This window comes from Carettochelys insculpta, chromosome 6 (assembly GCF_033958435.1).
Source record: "Carettochelys insculpta isolate YL-2023 chromosome 6, ASM3395843v1, whole genome shotgun sequence".
NCBI lineage: Eukaryota > Metazoa > Chordata > Testudines > Carettochelyidae > Carettochelys > Carettochelys insculpta.
Genome location: NC_134142.1, coordinates 119,683,842 through 119,704,113, shown reverse-complemented (window position 1 = coordinate 119,704,113; position 20,272 = coordinate 119,683,842). Strand labels below are relative to the sequence as shown.

The following is a 20,272-nucleotide window of genomic DNA, read 5'->3' as shown; positions in this document are numbered from 1 at the left end:
ATGAATCTGCTCAGTCCTAGGAATGGCGGCGTGATGGGGGATCTTCCCAGTGCAGCCCCCCCGCACCCCAAGAAGGAAGCACAGTGGACAATGCCAGCTGCGTTCTGCTTCCTATGGAGAGAAGAGCATACCTTAGAGCAGCCCTAGGGCTGCCTGGCCTCAAATGCAGGGAGAGCAAATGAGTTATGAAGCCCTGTCCCAGGTGCAGGCAAGAATGAGTTGAATTGTGGCTGGTTTGAACAGCCCATGTCTCGCGCCAGTCTTCATCCCCTGACTCATCTGCCAGGTCCTGTGCCCATCACCGCCATGTCTGCCCATGCAGCTCTGCTCTTGGCCATTCGCTGCTAGGCCCTGTGCCTGTAGCTGCAGCATCTGCCTAGGCTGGGTTCACGTGTTCCCCACTGGCAGATGTTGGTCGTGCAGCTTTGAGGGTCCCTGTTGTCTTGCTGGCCCCTCCATGGACAGAGGCTGCTTTCAGCCAGGCCTTAAAGACCCTGCATCCCAGCCAGCCTGGTAGTGTGACACAACCCCTTTGTGGCACCGGCTCCACCCCAGGAGCTGCCAGCACAAACCCTGGTGGCCTCAGTCGCTGCAATGGAGCCTGTTCATGAAGCCACTGCAGGTAATTCCTACTCCATCCCAGCAGGGAGCTTCTCCAGGGATGCCAGCTGCCTGGCGTGGGGTTCTGCAGCTGGTTGCATGCTTTCTGCTAACCTTGGCTTTCGGTGGAAAATTGGATTTTTCCCACTGAGAGCCAGGAGGTGCTTAAATACCTCTGGGGAAGCAGAATCAGAGCCCTGACCCTGGGCTGTGTCTTTTGTCTTCCAGGATGCTGCCTGGGCTGCTCCCCTCTCTGCACCCAGGTACGACAGCTGGCAAAGCCAGGCTGGCCAGGTGACTGCATCTTTCTGGTGTGCACCCACACAGAGAGATGGGAACAGGTCCATCACATGCAAGGCATTGCCACCAGTCACTTTGCGCGGCCAAGGATAGCGAAGGCACTGGGGTTGGGGGTTGGCTCTAGCTTTGGCTTACATACTGCTGCCCGTCTCTGAGGTATCTGAGGTGTTCCTCTGGGGACAGCTCACCAGTCTGGGGCTGAAAAGACACGGTTTGAGTTTGGTTGAGAAGCTGGAGATGGGGGACAGGGAGGGAGCACTCAGTGAGCTCCTGTTCTGTTCCCTCCCTCTGGGGCACCTTGCATTGGCCACTGTAAGCAGAGAGGATACTGGGCTAGATGGACCTTCAGTCTGAGCTAGCATGACAAGAAACACCAGCACTGCTCAGCTCTTTGCTTTTATGATCTAGTGACTCACCCTTGCCAGTCATTTTAAAAACTGTCTCATTTACCGCTGCAACAGGAGAGCGAGGAAAATGTTTCACTCCCTCCGCCCTGGACACATACCTGGGAAATGCCCAAAACAAAACACTTGGTCTCAAACTCCAGTTACTAAGTGTAGCCAACGTACTTTCCTCATCTTCCACTTGCCGATTCTACTGCTTAAAGCCACGCCTCCGGCAGATGCAACTCACACGCTCAACGTCCGGCTCGCGAAGCATGCAGAAATGCATTTTTTAGCATAGTCTTAATGCCATCCCCAAATAATGCATCGGGTATTATAGGCTGGGCCAGCATTCCATTTTTCTTCTTCATGTCATTTTGCTGGATAATTACGTGGTTGGCTCCCAGCATCTTTCTCCCTATTTTTATTTATTTCCATTTTCACCGCTGCACAAAAAGAGGCGATTTCCGCTCTTGTTGTTAGTATTTGTATCAGTTTAGTGGTTCAGAGTGGTGGGAACTAATAGCCGTGTCAGACAAGAATTGTTTAATGACTTGGCGTTGAGATTCAAAGGCATTAATGTTTCATAAGCAAAGGAGATTTAGGTTAGACAGCAGGGAAACATTTCTGACTGTACGTTGTTTGCGGCGGTGTTGTTGGACTGGTCCCAGGAAGTCATTAATGTTGCTAAACGCTAAAAATCAAGGATTTAATGAAGACTCTGGATCGATGGGTTAGTCCAGCAACCTGTAGTCCACTAGCTTCTCCACCACCCTTTTTCATCCCAGCCGTGGGGGATTCTAACTGTCCGCCTTGGCTGGACTCTTGTGGTGTGTGTCAACTACTTGCACTAAACAATCTGCTCCGTTTGTATTTAGCTGTGACACTCTAAGTAGCTTTCCAGCACCTACAGAAGAGCTCTGAGGAGCTTGAAAGTTTGCCTCTTTCACCAGCAGTTGAGACAACAAAAGATCTTTCCTCACCCACCTTGTGTTTCTAACTGTAGGTGTAGGTAAGCTCTGGGATAGGCTTCCAAAGGGGATTATGGAAGCCCCATCATCTGAGGTTCGTAAGAACAGCTAGGACAAACACCTGCCAGTAATACAAGGCTTTTCCTTGTTCTACCTCAGTGCACGGGGCTGGATGTGGTGACTTCTTGAGAGCCCAGGGCTAGGATTCTATGAAAACTTAAATAATCAACATCACATATCAGGGTATTTGCAACATGTATTTTAAATCAAACTCTAAGAAGCTCCTAAGCAACATTTTTCTTACGTTGCTTATCTACACATTTTCATGGTCACTGAGGACAATGTTTTCCATTGGTTTGTGTTTGCCTGCTGGACTCGACATTTATTGATTCAAAACTGACTCCTTCCAGTGGCAGCTGACGAGAGAACCCCAGGAGGGACGCTGGCCATGTATTCCCCATCAGTCTCCCTTAACCCCATGTCCCTCCCTTTCTTTGCTCACCTCTTCCTCTGGAATTGCCGCCTTGCTTGTGGCGAGTGTAAGGGTGGTCCCTGCCCATAGCCTGAGCGCATGTGACCCATTCGTGCAGCTCCCCCTCCAGTGTCACCCCGATCGCCTTCTGAGCATAAGTATGTGTTAGGTTCATTAGTCACCTCAAGATATAAATCATGGGCCAGCTGGAAATAGAATCTAGGTGAATGCAGGATCATTACACAAACATCTACATGTCTCCTAGAGCTGGAAGGCACCTCTGGAGGTCATTTAGTCCAGTCCCCTGTTGTCTTGGCAGGACAAAGCACCATCCCTGATATCTATGTGCCCCAATCACTAAGTGGCCTCCTCAAGGACTGAGCTCACAAATGTGGGTTTAGCAAGCCAATGCTCAAACCACTGAGCTATCGCCTGCTAAAGCCAGAAGGGACCCTTGTGATCATTTAGTCTGACCTGCATAACAGATCCTAGGCACTTCTCTGAGTAAATGAGTGAATCAGTTACAACAGAGGGACACATTAAGTTTGCTGCTAGACCATTCTCAAATGTGCATCCAGTTATGTACCGTATTTTTTTTACTATACATTGCTGGAAATCTGATCTTGTAAAAGCAGTTCAGGATGCCACAAATGAAGGTATTATCGCCACAAGCAATAGCCCTAATGTTTGGTCATACATCCCCATGGAGCACAATCATTTAGATCCCAAAACTGAGATAATTCTGTGCTTGTACAGTGGGGTCCTGCCCAGTGACTGGCAGGGGTCCTAGCTGCTATGGGAGTACAAGAAACCCATAACAGTGCTGCATAGCAGTTGACAGCACTGCATGGGTCAGCGTTAAGGTTGCCATGATGGAATATAAGAGTGCAACAAGCAGTCCTGTGGCACCTTATAGACTAACGTTTTGGTGCATAAGTTTTCACGGGCGAAGACCCGCTTCATCAGATGCATGAGTCTCATGCTTCTGATGAAGCGGGTCTTTGCCCAGGAAAGCTTATGCTTCAAAATATCTGTTGGTCTATAAGGTGCCACAGGACTTCTTGTTGTTCTCAAAGATACCAACTAACACGGCTACCTCTCTGATACTTGTGATGGACTGTGTATTTCACTGCACCTAGTAAGACTTCTCTCTCTCCAGAAGGGACGGTAGGATTAACAGGTGTTTCATGGTACCCTAGTTTTGAAGCACTGGTATGCTGTGTATTTTAGAGAATTTGTGTGTCTGTCTATCTGTGCATCCATCAGTGAGTCCATTTGTTCAAGAATGCCTCCTCAGTGGTAAGAGCTAGGCTCAGCAAATCTGGTGTGCAGCATCCTCTTCTCTTAACTTCAAGCAAGGTCAGGGTTTGGTTGTGCCAGGACAATGGGATGTGCCTGGAATGCCACTGTTTCTTAGCAACAGAAAGGGAGGAATGTGAGAGCAGGGATAGTTATACTCACAGGGAGGGCAGCAAGCCCCCCAGCCTCAGGAAGCAGCCACTAGCTGGTAGCACAGCCCCTGCCACCCTAGTTTGCCCCAAAGAGCAGCTGCCAGCCAGCCAGCACAGTCCCAGCCGCCCCCAGGGAGCAGCCGGTAGGCAGCCTGGGTGGCCCCCCACTCTCCCAGGCTGACCCTGGGGAGAAGCCACTGGCGGCTCCTGCTCCCTGCCCTGAACCCCCCACCTCTGATTCCTGCACCTCTCATGTTTCCAGCTCCCTTTCCTGAGACCCTCTGCACCCCCAACCCTGACTCCTGCACCTCCCCACCTCAGCCTCCTACACTCAGCCACCACATCCCCTAGCCCTTGCCCTGACTCCTGCACCCCTCACACCCCTAGGTAAATACAGGGGCCCTGCCCTGAAGGACCCAAGCAATGTAAGTCTTCAAGTGTTTTATAAAGTAAGGGGGTTGCTGTTTGCACTGTGGTCACTTAGCAACCTGGGCTTTTTTTGGAGATGAAGCACTTGAAACAGCCTTGAAACAGCCTTGAGAGGCGCAAAGGGGCACCAAGGCCGTGTCCATGTTGATTGGATGTATTCCTGGCAGTTCCTAACCGGATGTAATCTTTAATTGTTGGAGACTTCAGGACAGTGCTGGTGGGATGGCCACATAATATGATCACGATGCTAGTTCAATAGACTATATGCCTGCTCCAGGACAGTTACGGACAGCAGAGAGACTCTTTATGTCAAGGGGACCAAGATTTTAGTGCTGAAAGCTGCTGTTCAATTCCCAGTGAGCAGGGCATCAGTGAAGTGGGCCCAGGCAGAGGAGACGCCCTGGGTCCAGGAGGCAGTGGGGACTTGAGGAAGTGGTGCGTCTGGTGGAGAAGCCCCAGGACAGCTGTAGTCAGAGAGATGTGGCTGTTGCGTGAAGCCAGTAACAGGAAATGGATAGCAGTTCCCCTCTCAGCAGCGTCAGGAGAGAGTTAGTGGAGGCGCCGTCCGAGCAGCCAGGGAACCGTGTGTGTTAAAGGTTGACTTGGCCATCTGAAATGATCAAGCACACACGGGGTAGAGGGGTGGGGGAAAAAGACTAAACACATTTAAAAAAAAGTCACAATTTTGGGGCCTGATCTCCTGATTTTTGACCTCTGAAAGGGGGATGCCTGGGTGTTGCTCTCTGAAGCTTTGCACCCAAGCCTGCTTCTCTTCTTTGGTCCGTAAAGGTCCCTTTGACTGAGCTCCACAGACAACACTTTCCTGGGGTGCCCCGTTCTTGTGTTCTGGGGATACCCTGAATTCTCCACCTGCTCTGGGTGGAGGCTGTTGTACCTGAGAGCAACCTTGCCCCCACCTTAGGATATGCCACCCAGGGCAGGTGGCGAGTCTGAGGCTCCCCACAGCAGCCCAAGCACCTGGAGCAGCTCTTACCACAGCCCAGCTCTGGTTTCTGGGCCTGGGGAGGGGCGGGGGGGTCCTGCATGTGAGAGGAACAGGTGGAGCAGGCTCAGGCCCACCTCAGCAGCCCCCCACTGGGAAGAGGCTGGTTCAGCCAGCAGCCACGGTCCTTTGAGGACAGTCCCTGCTGCTGCCATTCTGCGGCTGCCTGAGGCTATACACCCATGTTAACAAGTAGGTGAGCATGGCTCTGCCCCCAAATCTGGCCATTAACTCCATTGGTGCTATGGCCTATTGGCACCAACTGGGGGTCTGGCCACTGTCCCTCTGTGGCACATTACTGGGCTCTGCTTCTGCATGTGGCCCTCCGGGGACAGCAGGAAGCCTTTGCTGAGCCTCTTGGGAAGCTTCCCTTTCGTTCACACTTCTCTAGGGGAGGACGGTGCTTGAGAGCTGCTGACTGGCCTTCTAGATACAGTCACACGCTACCTCACGCAGCCGCCTCCAGCTCCCTCGGCTGTGTCCGCTAGCTGGTTATGTCTTTTGAAGGCGCCCAACCCCGAAGCCCTGTCAGTCCAGCTCTGCCCTGGCACCACACAGAAGTGACCCGATCCTGCAACATGCCAGGCGCCCTCAGCATCCTCCAGGGAAGCAGGGGTGCCCCATGGGAATTGATCCAATAGTCCCGCTAATCTTTTCCCATCATGCACAGAATAAATTTTATGCACACCAAGACGTGTGGCTGTGCACCACTCATAGAAACACCAGGTGCTGGCTGTGGGCGTGCTGCTAATTAGCTGGGTGGCACATGAATTGCTCCTGAGTGGCCGCCCATGCACACAGTTTGTAGGGAACACTGGTTGGATCCCAGAAAGCCTGTGCCCAAAGAGCCCTGGACTGCTCTGGTCTGGTCTGGGCAAGTGGAGCTGTTAAAAGAGAGAGGCTCCCTCCTTGACCCGTTGCGTGGTTGTCAGTGCTTACCGGGGAGCGTGGACAGGGCACAAAGCAAGCACCCTGTAGCTCAGCCAGTACACAGAAGAGTGAGTTCTAGTGTAGCTAATGGCTCTGGTAAGCTAAACAAAGGGTACATGTGACACAAGAAAGCATTTGACATCTGGGCTCTGAGGGTGGGTTGACATAACAGGGATTAAAAGCACACACAGAGTATTAAAAGCCTCGTTCCGGATGCAAATGCGAGGTAATTTACACAAGTGTCTACACATGGTCCAGAGGAGCGTCACCCGTAAGGTAAGGTAAAGTCCAGGTGTTAATAGCATATGTATGTCTCGGGGTGAAGTGCTTCCTTCGCTGGGATCTGTCCGTCGATGTGGACCTCACGGTTGGCCTAAGAGAGAGGAAAATTACCCTCAAGATGTAGTCTCTCAGGTGTGTGGAAGCCAATGCTTCCCCCAATCTGGTCCCACATCATCGTCTGTGTCGTGTGTCCTTGTCCCAAGTTGCCTGAACCATGGTGGTTTAAAACTTTACTCCAGAAATTGCCCGGTGGGTGCCGCCCATTAAGCAGAGGAGAATCCAAGTCTGTGGGTGGAAATGCACCTAGTGATGTCGTCCGTCTCATATCCTTTTCCGTCCGGCGCTGCTCCTGTACAAGACAGAGGCCATCAGGTAAAAGAAGCTAATGCTTCACTGACTGTGTCCCTCGTAGTCTGTGAGCACAGTCTGGTCCATCTCATGTCCTCGTTCGTCCAACAGAAGTGAATAGAGTAAACCCCCAGGCCCCATTTTTGGGCTGGAGGAGGGATCACTGGTACTATTAAGGGGGACCAGTTATAGGACATGCCTGGCAATGAAGAACTGGACAGAGGCTATTAATTCATGTCACAGGGAGGCCACCAAAGTGCATTTTGTGGTCACTACCAAAGAGGGAGGAAGTGGTGAGAGCTGGGCATAGACAAAGAGATGAACGTGCAGGCTAGGGAGGGCTGTGAAAGGAGGAAAGAGAGATGACATTTAAAAAGGAAAGCCAAAATGACGACGGGTCTAAACAGGGTGCATTAAACTGCCTCTAAGAGGTGAATCTGGGCATGGCTGGGACTCAGCCCTGTTCCTTGTCCAGCCATGCAGGTTCTGCTCCCCTGCAGCCCTTCTTGACAAGTTTCAGTCATGGTCCCACTGAAAGCACTCAGAGCTTGGGAGGTGGCCGGAGCCCCTGGACCACACCAGCTGGCATATGCAGATGAGCAGAATGTGGGTGCAGAGAAGCCACTGGGCTAAAGTGCTCCTGGTCTGGGAATGCGGGGGAGTTGAGCCACCCCTCTTTGGAAGCTAGGGGGTTAGACTGGAGCAAGAGGATTAGACTGTGCGTGCATGTGGGGGTGTCTATTCAAACTCTACCCACCACTCCAAAGCTCTACCCAGTATCCCGGCATGGCTGGCTGCTCACCAGTACAATAGTTAACACTGTCACCATCGTTAGGTTCCAGAGTTAACATAACATGAGCTCTGCCCCCTAGGAACTCTTCCCTCCCCCTGCATAAAGGGACATGACCAAGGGGTGCCAGGTATGAGACTCCCCTTCCACCCTCTCCCCCTACAAGTCCAGTAATCCAGGCGCATAGCGCTGAATGGTCCCTACGCAGTGCCTCTTGCACGGGGCTGTGGATCATGGAAAGGGGCTGTAGACAGATTGGCCCCGCTCCTCAGCTCCACTGTGCCCCACACTCTGCTGGGCTCAGCAGCTTTACTGCCGTCTGCGGCCACACAACTACAACCCCCAGCGCCCCACCGCCCGCCTGCCAGCACCGCCCACCTGCCGCGAGGCAGCTTGGGAAATGTAGTTCTATGGGAACGGCGTCTGGGCTCAGGCGCCATCTTGTGTCTGCCCGGGCGAGAGATCAGTGGGTTGGAGAGTGCGCGAAGAACTACAGTTCCCATCGTGCCTTGCGCAAAGAGGGGGCGGTGGTGCTCATGCGCGGGAGGTCTCTTCCTTGTTGCTATGGGAGCCTGGAGCAGGGGCCTGGTACAGCTGTAGCCTGGGCGCCACTTCTTGCCAGGAGCCAATTTTTGGGGGGAGGGGCCTACGTCCCCACCAACCTCCTGGTTGCCTTGGCAACCGGGGTGTGCTGCCTAGGAGACTGTGGCACTGCCAGGTGGTTGCTAGGGATGTACCCTGGCTGCCCAGGATGTCGCGACCCCAGATCATCCACAGCGGCCACTTCATGGTGTCTGAGCCACACGCTGACCCTGACCTGGACCCGGCGGGCAGGGCCGTGGTGGGGAGCACAGCAGAGCAGGCAGGGGCCCAGGAGCCAGGGGCTGGCAGCTGGCGGGATGAGGCGAGCAAGGGGGCTGTGACACCAGGGACCACCTACGACTTCGACACTGTCAACACCTGCACGTGCCGGACGTACCGCTACGGCCCCCGCAGCAGCGGTGCCCTCAGCATTGACGCCTCCCTCACCAAGCTCTTCGAGTGCATGACGCTTGCCTACAGGTGAGAGGGCGGGAGCATGGATCCTGCTCTGGGCGGGAACTGAGAGTGAGTTTGTTCTCAATGAAGCATTGTGGGGTGCGGCTGCCAGTGGGGATCGGGAGCCGCCAGTGTGAACCTCCAGTAGGAGTGGCGGGGTGATTTTACCTCTGTGTCTGATGCTGGTGTGACTCTGTGGGAATCCCGTGTCCAGTCCCAGGGTCCGCGGCTCAAGAAAGATGTTGAGAAGTTGGAGTGTGTTCAGAGGCGAGCCATGAGAATGATTAAAATACTAAAAACCTGCCTTATAATGAGAGATTTGAGGAGTTCGGGCTATTTAGTTTAACAAAGAGATTGTTAAGGGATGATTTACTTACTGTCTATGAGAACCTGCGTGGGAGCAGCTGTTGAACAATGGGCTTTTCGGTCTAACAGAGAAAGTTACAATGTGATCCAATGGCTGGACACTGAAGCTAGATACATTCAGAGTGGAGATAAGGTGTGAATTTATAGCTATGAGTGTAATTAACCACTGGAACAATTTACCATGGGTGGTGCTGGATTCTCCATCACTGGCAATTTGTAAATTAAGTGTGGATGTTTCTTTTGAAAACTTTGCTCTAGGAATGATTTGGGGGAAATTCTTTGGCCTGTCTTATACAGGAGAGCACACTAAATGATCACAGTGGTCCCCTCTGACCTTGGAATCGATGACTGTATAGAGGAAGCCATTTGTAAGTGTTACACTTCCTCAGTGCTCTGACCTTTGCTCTCTTCGTGCTAGTGCTGTAACTTCCTGCTCCAGGCCTCTGTGGTTTGTATACACTCAACAAATCAGCTTTGTATTAGTATCTGCGTTGAGGTGTGTATTTAGCAGCACAGGGTAACCTTTGCTCTGCCATTGTCTGATCAGGTGGCGGGGAAGTGCATCTTGGACTGCATAGGAGATTGTGCAATGCCTGGACAAGTCAGCACTAGGGATGTAAAATCCTGTTTAGTTAGTTAAATGGTTAAACATTAAGTTTAATAGGTAAACCGATTAGTGGGAGCTACTGGGAGGGGGCACCCCTCCTTCCCCTGATGGATGGGGGCTACTCTGGCCAGGCTGGGGTGGCCCCTTTTTGCAGAGTTCACCGAGCCACCATGGATCAGTGGCTGCCCTGACTGGACTGGAGAGCTCCTGCCTGTGGCATGGCCCAAGTCGCTCTAGACCAGGGCTGCTTGGCCATAGTGGAGCACAACCCACCCATGGCAGGCCCTGCCAGGCTGCAGCAGACCCCTGCCAGCAACAGGCAGGGAACTGTTCCAGCCCCTACCGGTTAATAACACTAACAACAATGGTGGTAGTTGTCCTTTAGAAGGAAATCTTTGGTGCAAATGCACACAGTTGTGTCTGCAGACTTTCCTGCGAGCACTTTGTGTGGAGCTGGAGTGTACAGTTCCATCCTTTCAAAATTTTGTTTTAAATTAAACTTAAATGTGAATTTCCTGCAATTCCAATGCTTCGCTTGCTAAATTTTCATGCTGCAGTATTCCTTATAGGTGTTTCTTGAGTTACCACTAGAAACGCTCAACCGTAACTGAGACTTTGGTCATAAAATTTCCATAATTTTATGTATGAGCTTGAGGTTGTTGGGGAAAAGCCAAGGGGTGTCAAACGGCCTGTCAGGCACATACTATCCCCCACAGTACCACACACGCAACCTGTAGCCTGTATTCCTGGAGTCATGAGGCTGTGGAGCTGGCCTGGAGGAGACAAATTGTGTGTCCTGGTACTTCTTCCATGGAGCACAGTGGATCTGGTCTGGGCTTAATTTGGGGAGGAAGGGTCCTTCCCTTCCTGGGTTAGTGCAGGTAGAGGCAACTGGGAGAGAGGACTCTTTACTTATCAGAAATTTCTGTATGAAACTCAGGGGGTGGCATCTGGGCCTCCCATTCATCACTTTCCTAAAGCCAGCAGGAGACCAGTAGAACAATCAGGATGGAGGATGCCATTACCTGAACCTTTTCTAAGACTTATTGGGGTCCCAGCCATATATACATGGGCACCTGTACCCTTCCCCACATACCTCCCCTGAGGCATTGTGCTAGTTTGCCTTTTTACAGATATAACAACTTGGAAAGTTTGACTGTGGAGTTCAGAAGCATTTCATCTCATTTCTTCTGGGCTCACTTTTGAGCCCAACTTCTTGTGTTATGCTCCTCACTTCCAGAGGGAGCCATATGAAGCCATACAATTGTTTTGAGGGCAATTAGGTGACTCTGATCAGCTTCTGATCTTCCCAAGCTTCCTATTGCCTACCACTTAGTGAATCCACAAATAGTAAACAGTCCTGTAGCGTCTTGGAGATTAACAAGTACATTAGGTCATGAGCGGTCCTGGGGAAGACACACTTCTTGAGTTGACAGTGGAGTAGAAAAACAGAATCCTGAGTGTGTCTAGCAGGAGGAAGGTGAGAAGGAAAGGAAACAAGGGGCTACCTGTTGCAAGTAGGACCAGTTGATAAAACCAAATTAAATTAAGTAGGATGTGTCCCACTCCTGCAAATATCAAAGGTGGGAAATTGCCTTTGAAATGCATAAGATAGTTGAAGTCTCTGTTCAGGCCTGGTTTAAATGTGTCCAATTTGCAGATGTATTCTATTTGCAGTTGTCTCCCTCTGTAAATTTGTGGTAAAATCCTTTTGTGGAAGAATGGCTGCTTTGAAATCCATCATAGAAAGTCCAGGGAGGTTAGAGTGTTTCCCTGTAGGCTTATGTGTATTTTGATTCCGGGTGTCAGATTTGTGTCTGTTCCTCCTTTGGTGCAGAGACTGTCTGGTTTGTCCAGTGTACATGGCAGAGGGGCATTGCTGACACATGACGGCACATATCACATTAGTGGATGTGCAGGTGTACGATGGTGCGACTCATGTGGTTAGCTCCTGGTATAGATGGGTGGATGGAGTTGGAAATGGGGTTTGTATCAGGGATTTATTCCTGGGTTACTGTTTCTGTCGGAGTCTCCTCTAGCTAGAACTCAACTAACCTAACAGGGTGGGAGCTAAAAGTCTCCTTTGAGGGGATTTCCAGCTGGGGAAAGGAAGTGTGCGGAGTGGGATGGCAGGGTTCACCCAGCGTTGTGTGGCTTCTCCCCACCACTTGCTCTTTGCCTGAGTAAGACTTGGTGCCTGCTGCAGATCTCCAGGCCACCAGCCTCTGGCAACACCAGCACTATCTGACAGGCCTCCACAGGTCAGGGATAGGCACACACAACCCCTGAGACCCCCCAGATGTCCCTCTGGAGCGCTTAGCCCCTTTCCACTCCCCAGAGCCCTGCCAGAGGGGGTGCTGGGAGGATTTGAGGAACGGCACTAAGACAAACTGAGTCTGAGACCCCTGTTCTAGGTGGTCACTTACCCCAGCAATCTCAACAAGTTTCACTGAGACTACTTTGCATAAGGTCAAGCTGACTGGCGGTTTCCCTTCTGGACTGAAAGAATGCCAGGGTGTAGCTCTGCGTCCCAAAGTGTATCCATTCAGACCTTTGACGCTCATCTGAAAATAGTGTTCCACCCCCACTGTTTACTTTTTCCTGTTAATTTCCTGCTCGAGTCTCCATAATCAGTGGGTTAGCATTTTGCTCTGACTCAAAATGGGCATTCAAAGGATACACTCCTCTGTTTGCATGTGACTAGGCAGCCTGAGATAAACATCTTCCCTCTGGTCTGCCAGGAGAATGTGACTCACGCTTTGGTGGTCTGCTTTAAGTCACAGACATAGACCACACAATTTTTAGAATATGTACATATTTTTGCACATACCTCTAACAAATGATTGTGAAGAGCACTCATTTGGTGAACCCAGGGGCTCCTGGTGTGCCCCTGACAGTTGGCATTAAGAAGTCCTGGGGTTACACAGCCCTCTTTCATTGATACAATAGGGCCAACCAACTGCTGATCCTTAGGCATCAGTTTGGAATCTTCTTGCCTGGATGAACAAGAAGAAGTCCTGTGGCTCCTTATAAACTAACAGGACCCGCTTGCCCACAAAAGCTTATGCTCCAAAATATCTGTTAGTCTACAAGGTGCCACAGGACTTCTTGTTCCTCTCGAAGATACATACTAACACGGCTATCTCTCTGATACTTGCCTGGATGGTGACTGTCACTGTCTTTTTCTTTACCATTAAAGTCATTTTTATCTCTCTAACTTTTCACGTCATATAAATGTCAAAAGGTTTCCACACAAACCCCTTTTTTGCCTTTTGACACCATCTCTTCTGCCCCCCTCTCTCCCCTTGCTGTTTGTGGATATATACATTTTTGGTGTGGTTGGCCATTTTGAAAAAATATATATATAATTTTTTGGTTTAATTCATCCTTTTTGGGTACATTAGAGCCATGTAAGAATACACCTTTCATGCCTTTTTCTAATTTTAGAAGAAAATATGCTTTTTACACATTCAGTGTAATTCTAAATATCTTGTTTTGTAAATTATTTTGTAAACATTTTCTAACAAAGTGTAGAGATCTGAATGACAGATAATAGAGAAATTTTAACCTGCATTTTTAGAAAAAATAGTTGTAACACAGTTTATTTCTAAATAAAGGCTCTAAATACTTTACAAAAATCTCAGTAGTGACAGAATATTTGTGTGTGCCTGTGTGTGCACGGGCATGCGTATAACAGGCATTTTTAGAAAAAAAAATACTTTATAAGTTGTTGGTCTTCTTTAAATAAAGACGTACAGTCAAAAGAATAAAGAAAAGGCATCAATACATATATACAATAATGTACTTTTAGAGAAAATATGGTTTTATGGAGTTACTATATTTTAAAATATTAAACAATTTACAAAATCTAAGTAACAGCAGAATATAGAAGTGTTAATATGTATACATCTGTCTAGATATAAAACATGCATTGTTAGAGGAAAATAGACTTTTTGTGGTTAGTGCATTTCTAAATAAAGTCATTAAATAATTGTACAAAGTACTAATTACAGAGGCATGAAGGAGACGCATTAATACACATAAGCGTCCATTTTTGAGAAAAAGCCTATGCAGTCACTAAAGTTATAACTAAAATTTCTTAAACGATTGCACAAAAGGCACAAAATATTATCAATAAAGAGAAGAAAAAGTATAGCAAGAGAGATGGTTATATACTAAAAGGATAGACATGAGATAACCAAGAAAGATGGAAGGAAAGGAAAGGAAAGATGACAGAGGAAAGCATCTCACCCCAATGATCATTACTGGCCAAATGGCATGAAACTTCATTGACTGAACCAGTCAAAACGTATTGTCAAATCACAGCATGTAGTGTGAAATCATCTTGCATAGAATATTAAAAAACATCCCATTTCGAGAGTGAAGCTGAGCACAGCACTTCATGGATTTATCCATTGATATTTAATTGACATGTACTTTTCAGAGTCATGGTGAATCAAATATTTCACTGGTTGTAACACTCACATGTAAACTAGAGGTAAAATACCAGTCAAAAAGAGCATGTGTGTGTTGATTTCTTTAGGAATTAGCCATAAATTTAGCAATTAGCTTTATTTGGTTTTAATCCTATACGAGGATTCAAATTTTCTTTCTTGGTAATGACATTAGCATTTGTCCTTTTTTTTTTTTTTTGTAATTAAAGGAAAACCAAGTGTGTTGTCTTAAATTGTAGTAGAGACCTCTAAAATTTTGCAAACTTTTTGAAGGACAGATAAGAAAAGGCAAAACATACAACAGCACAAAGGTACATAGAACCATTTATGTCCCTCACACACACCCTGTTTCCCAAAACAATTACATTGAAATCAACTTGTACACTGTTTTATAGGTACACTTCTGTAAACATGCATTTAAACAGAGGTGCTGGAGCAATTTGTGTAGTGGGGGCCTGAGAGCCATTGAACCAACCTGTAAACCTGTATGTAATGGAAACTACTTCAAGTGTGGGGGTGTGGCAGCTCCCCCCACACCCTTAGTTCCAGCACCTATGCCATTCAAACCCATTTTATATTATTTTATAAATGCCACCTTTCCGCATATTTTCATACTTGTTTTTTCAGGGTTATTTTGTATAAAACACACAAAACCTAACTTAAACAAAATCAAAAGGTCTAAAATTGGTTCATACACTCTGGGTAGACAAAACACACAACTTATTTAACCTATTTAAAGTAAAAGGGTCAATTGTGCTTTTTATTAAAGATAAGAAAGTTATTTCTCCTTCTCTCCAGCAGGGAGCACTTATATCTACCCTACCCTCCTCTTTCTCAAAACAAGCACAGAATCACAGATTTAAATGAAAATGGGCACTATTTTATCAATTAGTATATATTCAAATTGTTTGGTTTATAGATCTATCACACACATTCATATTTATTTTTCAAAATCACTTTAGACAAAACACACAGGCTATGTCTACACTAGAGAGTTTTGTAGACAAAACTAACGGGGCAGTTACACACAAAATGCATTTTTTTGACAGAAACTGTTGACAAAAAAGCTGTGTAGATGCTCCAGGGGGCCCTTTTGTTGATGGAGACAGTCAAAAGATCAGTCGCTTTTATGCGTAGATGTGATCTGTCAACAGAAGATCCGTCAGAACATCTCTTCCGACAGTAACTTCTGTAGACAGATGCTTCTAGCATAGATGTAGCCACAGAGAACTAGCTTACTGGAAATCTAATGGTGTTGACATACTAGTTTAAACTGTTTTTTTTTATTTAAAAAGAGTTGATGAAATATTTGACTGCTTTTTCTTTCAGAGTTTAAAGTATGGGGTGTCAATTAAATAACTGATTAAATTTGGGTTTAATAGGTAAAATAAAAGCAGGAATCGGATATTCAGGAAAACTATGTTTTTGTATTTGAGAGGCAGTGGATACAAGCCAAATGTTTTTAAAATACAACATACATGCAGTGCTTTAGCAGTAAATATTTTGCGTTGTTAATTTATGACACAGTTCACAAAATTTTTAAAAAAGTCACAAAACATACCTACAGAGTAACGCAGACTTTTAATATCAGAGAGATGGCCGTGTTAGTCTGTAGCTTCGAGAACAACAAGAAGTCTTGTGGCACCTTATAGACTAACAGATATTTTGGAGCATAAGCTTTCGTGGGCAAAGACCCGCTTTGAAGCGGGTCTTTGCCCACGAAAGCTTATGCTCCAAAATATGTTAGTCTATAAGGTGCCACAAGACTTCTTGTTGTTCCCAGAGTTTTCATAGTAATGTGACAAACTGGAGCATGCGGACGAGACAGTTGGTCTGGATTTTGAGGGGCATTTTAACATGTTTGAAATATTTATTAAGTGAAACAGTTTTATATTTGTTCATTGTTAGTTGTAGTGCTTTAGCAAGAGCAAACCTGTGTCATAAGGAAACTCTTCCCGTCCTCATCAAGCATTCTGTCATCCCTTTCCCCAATTTTTCTAATCCCTATTCACTGGCAGTCAGAAGGTGTGAGTATATAACCCAAAAGTATCAGGAGCAGTGTATATTCACAGAGCAACACTGCGAGATTGGTCATTCCTGACTGAGATGAAAAACACGGTAATATCATCACTATCCTTGTCTTTGCAGTGGTAGTGAGATTTTGTAGAATTACTTCAGAAACAACAAAATCTTGTTGTACCCCAAGACATACACTGGAGCCTTAAAAGAATTGCAGTGCTCAAACACAAAGCACAAATAATGTTATGTTATTCTTAACGTAATAAGAATGATAGTGGGAGGGAAGCTATTTGCCCCACAATGTGGCCACGGTGGTGCAAAAGTTGAGCGCAACCTTTTTTTAGATAGATAAAAATGTCCTGTGATATAATCAAAATACATCAGCATCTTTACAGTTTTTATTTTCATCCCTTGTATAGTCTCCTGGGTAACTTCTGTGCCCAAAAGATACAAATTCCATGTCAAAAAGTTAAAAATTCTGTGCAGAATACTTTAAAATTCTGTATATTTTATGTGTCAGAATAACACAATATAATCACACTAGTTTCAGTTATTTTGATAATTTATTTCAAAACCCGTGAACAAGTAGAACTCAGGAAATGGTTTATGGCAGATTCCTTACTAGTCATATTTATACAGAACTTTGAATAAGTCATACTACAGGACACTCTTTCAGATCCAGCATTCTATTCTTCAGAACTCTCGAATAACCGGCATTTTAACCATAAGTACATTTTAGTTATGTTTGCCATAAGTACAGGATAGTGAAAGTAAATACAAATAAATACAGCAAATACAGTATAAGTTTACAGTGTACAATACTGCTGTTGTTGGTAAGTGAGTTACTCTGCATACATTTTTGTTTGTTTCTTAATATCTAATCTTGTTTTCCTTTAGTATTATTCACTGCTAGGTTCACCTCTCTACTATCCAGAATATTTGAATATCCAGCAACCTCCCGGTCCTGGGGCTGCTGGATAGGAAAGAATTTACTGTATGTTCTGTGATATAGGACCGTATTTCCTGCACCCCTTAGAAGTGGAAAGTTGGGAGAGTGGAAGGGGGAGTTGGGGTAACGGAGCAGCTGAGGGAGAGGGAAGGAATTTCTGGGAGCGAACCTGGATGGCTGTTTGTGCGTGGGTGGGATAAGTAAGTAACAGTTTTGTTGGTAGGAAACAGTTGTTAGGGAGCTGGGGAGAACCTCTCCAGACGGACCCTGTCTGATCTCTGGGCTCTCCCATTTAGCCAGGCACATTGCCCCAGTCCCCGTGTGGCTCTGCGCCCTCACTCAGGCAGAGCTGCCCCGTCCCTTTATGGCCCCACAGCCCCATTCCCGTTCATTCCCATCTCAACGTTGTCACCAGTATTCCTCTAAGCTGAGCACTTGAGAGAGATTCAGGTGCTGCCCAGCTGATTGGCAGAGCACCCAGTTCCCACAGCCTGTGTTTCCGCTGATGGTGCACATCTGCTCATGCTTGGTGCTCATAACAAAAATTATTCCACCCATGGATGGAAAAAAATAAAGCAAATGCTGGTTGTCACCCAATAGCTTCTGTGCTCCTTACCCCAGCATCTCCCTCACTAACCCTTCCGAATCTCAGTCACAGAGACGCCACAGCAGTCCTCTGGACATAGGGCGGACAGACAGAGCAGGACACAGTGTCCCCTGACAGGGCTCCTGGGGCAGGTTGCTGTGAGGAAGGCAACCTCTGCCCCATCCCTGTCCATGGTTGGCTGCTCCAGCCTGTGAGTCACTCATCTCTCGTCTGCCTTCACATCAGCCACTGATGGGTGAAAGGTCCAATTGCAGATTCTCTTCATCTCCCTGTCAGAATCAACTAGCCTGCGAGGTGCGGGGAAGAATCTGCGGGGGGCATTACTTCTGCGTTTGTGCAGTGGCACAGAATTCCCCTTGCAGTATGTACGGTGCCTTTGAAACGGAAACCTCTGACATCCTCCGCCCTGATCCCAGCCCATCTTTCAAAACATTTTTGTTTTGCCTAAATCAAAAAGGAAAGAAGTCAGTGTGTAAAAGCTGTACTAGCCCTGCCTGTAAAAACAGCATTCACTTGCTTTCAAAGTTTTGCCTAAATGAAATGCCCAATGTTTAAAAAAAAAAAAAAAAAAAAAAAAGGAGCAAAAAACTTGTCTAAAGGCAGCTTACAGAGATGTGACCTGGGCCCGTTAACACGTTCATTACTCATAAATTGTAAAGAAAGCTCCAGATTCCAGTGCACGGTGTAACATTCCTTAAGTGAGGGTTTGTAGGCCTGGTCTTCAACTAAAATGCTGGTTGATACTATGCCACACCCTGGAGGGCTTCTGTACACTTAAAAACACTTCAATGGCACAGCTTCAGTGAAGGTGCTACTCTCACCAGCTTGATACATGCTTCCCCTCCCTGGGTGTTCACACCTCCAGATCAACTGCTGATAGTAAGCCTCACCCTTGCTGACTGAGCTAACCTTGTTATCCCCACCCTTGCTCTGACTTATTTATACCTGGCCCTGCAGATTTCCAAGACCAGCATCTGATGAAGTGAGTCTGTGCTCACGAAAGCTCACGCTCAAAACTTTTCTGTTAGTCTATAAGGTGCCACAGGCCCCTTCATTGCTGTTACTTTGAATGAAGGTACTCAAGCATCACAACTTGCTTGTACTCAAGTAACCAGAAGTAAAAAGTAGCCACCTTACGGAACTCCTTGGATACCCAAGTACAATAAAGATGCAATACTTTCGGATTTTTACTCACGTTATACGTTAACTTTAACTTAATTACATTTCCTCCAGGGCAGCTGTACTTTTACTCAAGCAACTTTTTGGGTACTTTCTCCATCTCTGCTCAGATAAATGAATTTTTCACACCTATGAGTGATCTCATTCTGGTGATTCCTGGGTAGATGGAACTGGACATGCTGTACACCCCAGAGAAATCCAAGATCTCTGGATGGCACCACACAGAAGCACAGGACCTGGCTTCCTTTAACAGACTGGGAGATGTGAGCTTTCCACGAGCTGTGATCGCAAAGGCGTGTATTTGGGTGTACACTGGTATTTAATGAAGGGTGTGCATGCGTGACATATGGTCAAGGTACCCCCGTGCTGCAGAGGGCGTACAAGTTATAGAATTTAAGGCCAGAGGGACCATTGGGTCCTGTCAATTTATTGGAGGGAGGGAGCTGTGTGAACAGTGTAGATAATCCAGACTTGGGATGCATCCACACAAACCTTACAGCGCATTCCAGAATAGTTATATCACTCCCAAAGTGGGGCTCTCCAAGATGAGTCCAGGAAACAAGTGGCAGTGAAATGTGAATACTGAGGAAGGCTGAACAGCGGGAGAAGCACATTTTTGCTTCTTGTCCTCATTAGTTGCTCTGTATCAAGCGACAGGGCAAGATTAGCAATAAGGAGACTGATAGAGCTGAGGCACATGTCAGTCCACGTTCAGGATCAGTGACTTTTTTTAACACAGACATATTACTAGGACGGAGGAGCAACAAATTATAAAATGTGTTTGTCAGAGCATGTTGCAACATGGCCAGCAGTCAGGTGGACACCAAAGGGTTTGGTGTCACAAGAGCTCTGAAGGGCTACGTCTACACGTGCAGCCAACATCGAAATAGTCTATTTCGATGAATAACGTCTACACGTCCTCCAGGGCCGGCAACGTCGATGTTCAACTTCGACGTTGCTCAGCCCAACATCGAAATAGGCGCAGCGACGGAACGTCTACACGTCAAAGTAGCACACATCGAAATAGGGATGCCAGGCACAGCTGCAGACAGGGTCACAGGGCGGACTCAACAGCAAGCCGCTCCCTTAAAGTG

General features: G+C 47.2%; 1 protein-coding gene across 5 annotated transcripts in view; it reads left to right on the top strand.

Annotated features, from left to right (window-relative positions):
* The first annotated feature begins 8,532 nt into the window (after positions 1–8,532).
* Positions 8,533–20,272, top strand: part of LOC142014039 (MLX-interacting protein-like) — a 28,410-nt gene continuing 16,670 nt past the window's right edge. For all 5 annotated transcript variants that reach the window (XM_074996048.1, XM_074996046.1, XM_074996045.1 and 2 more), the window contains exon 1: positions 8,533–9,021. In XM_074996048.1, the coding sequence (XP_074852149.1) occupies positions 8,711–9,021 (311 nt within the window). In that variant the 5' untranslated portion in view covers positions 8,533–8,710. The remainder of the gene's footprint in view (positions 9,022–20,272) is intronic.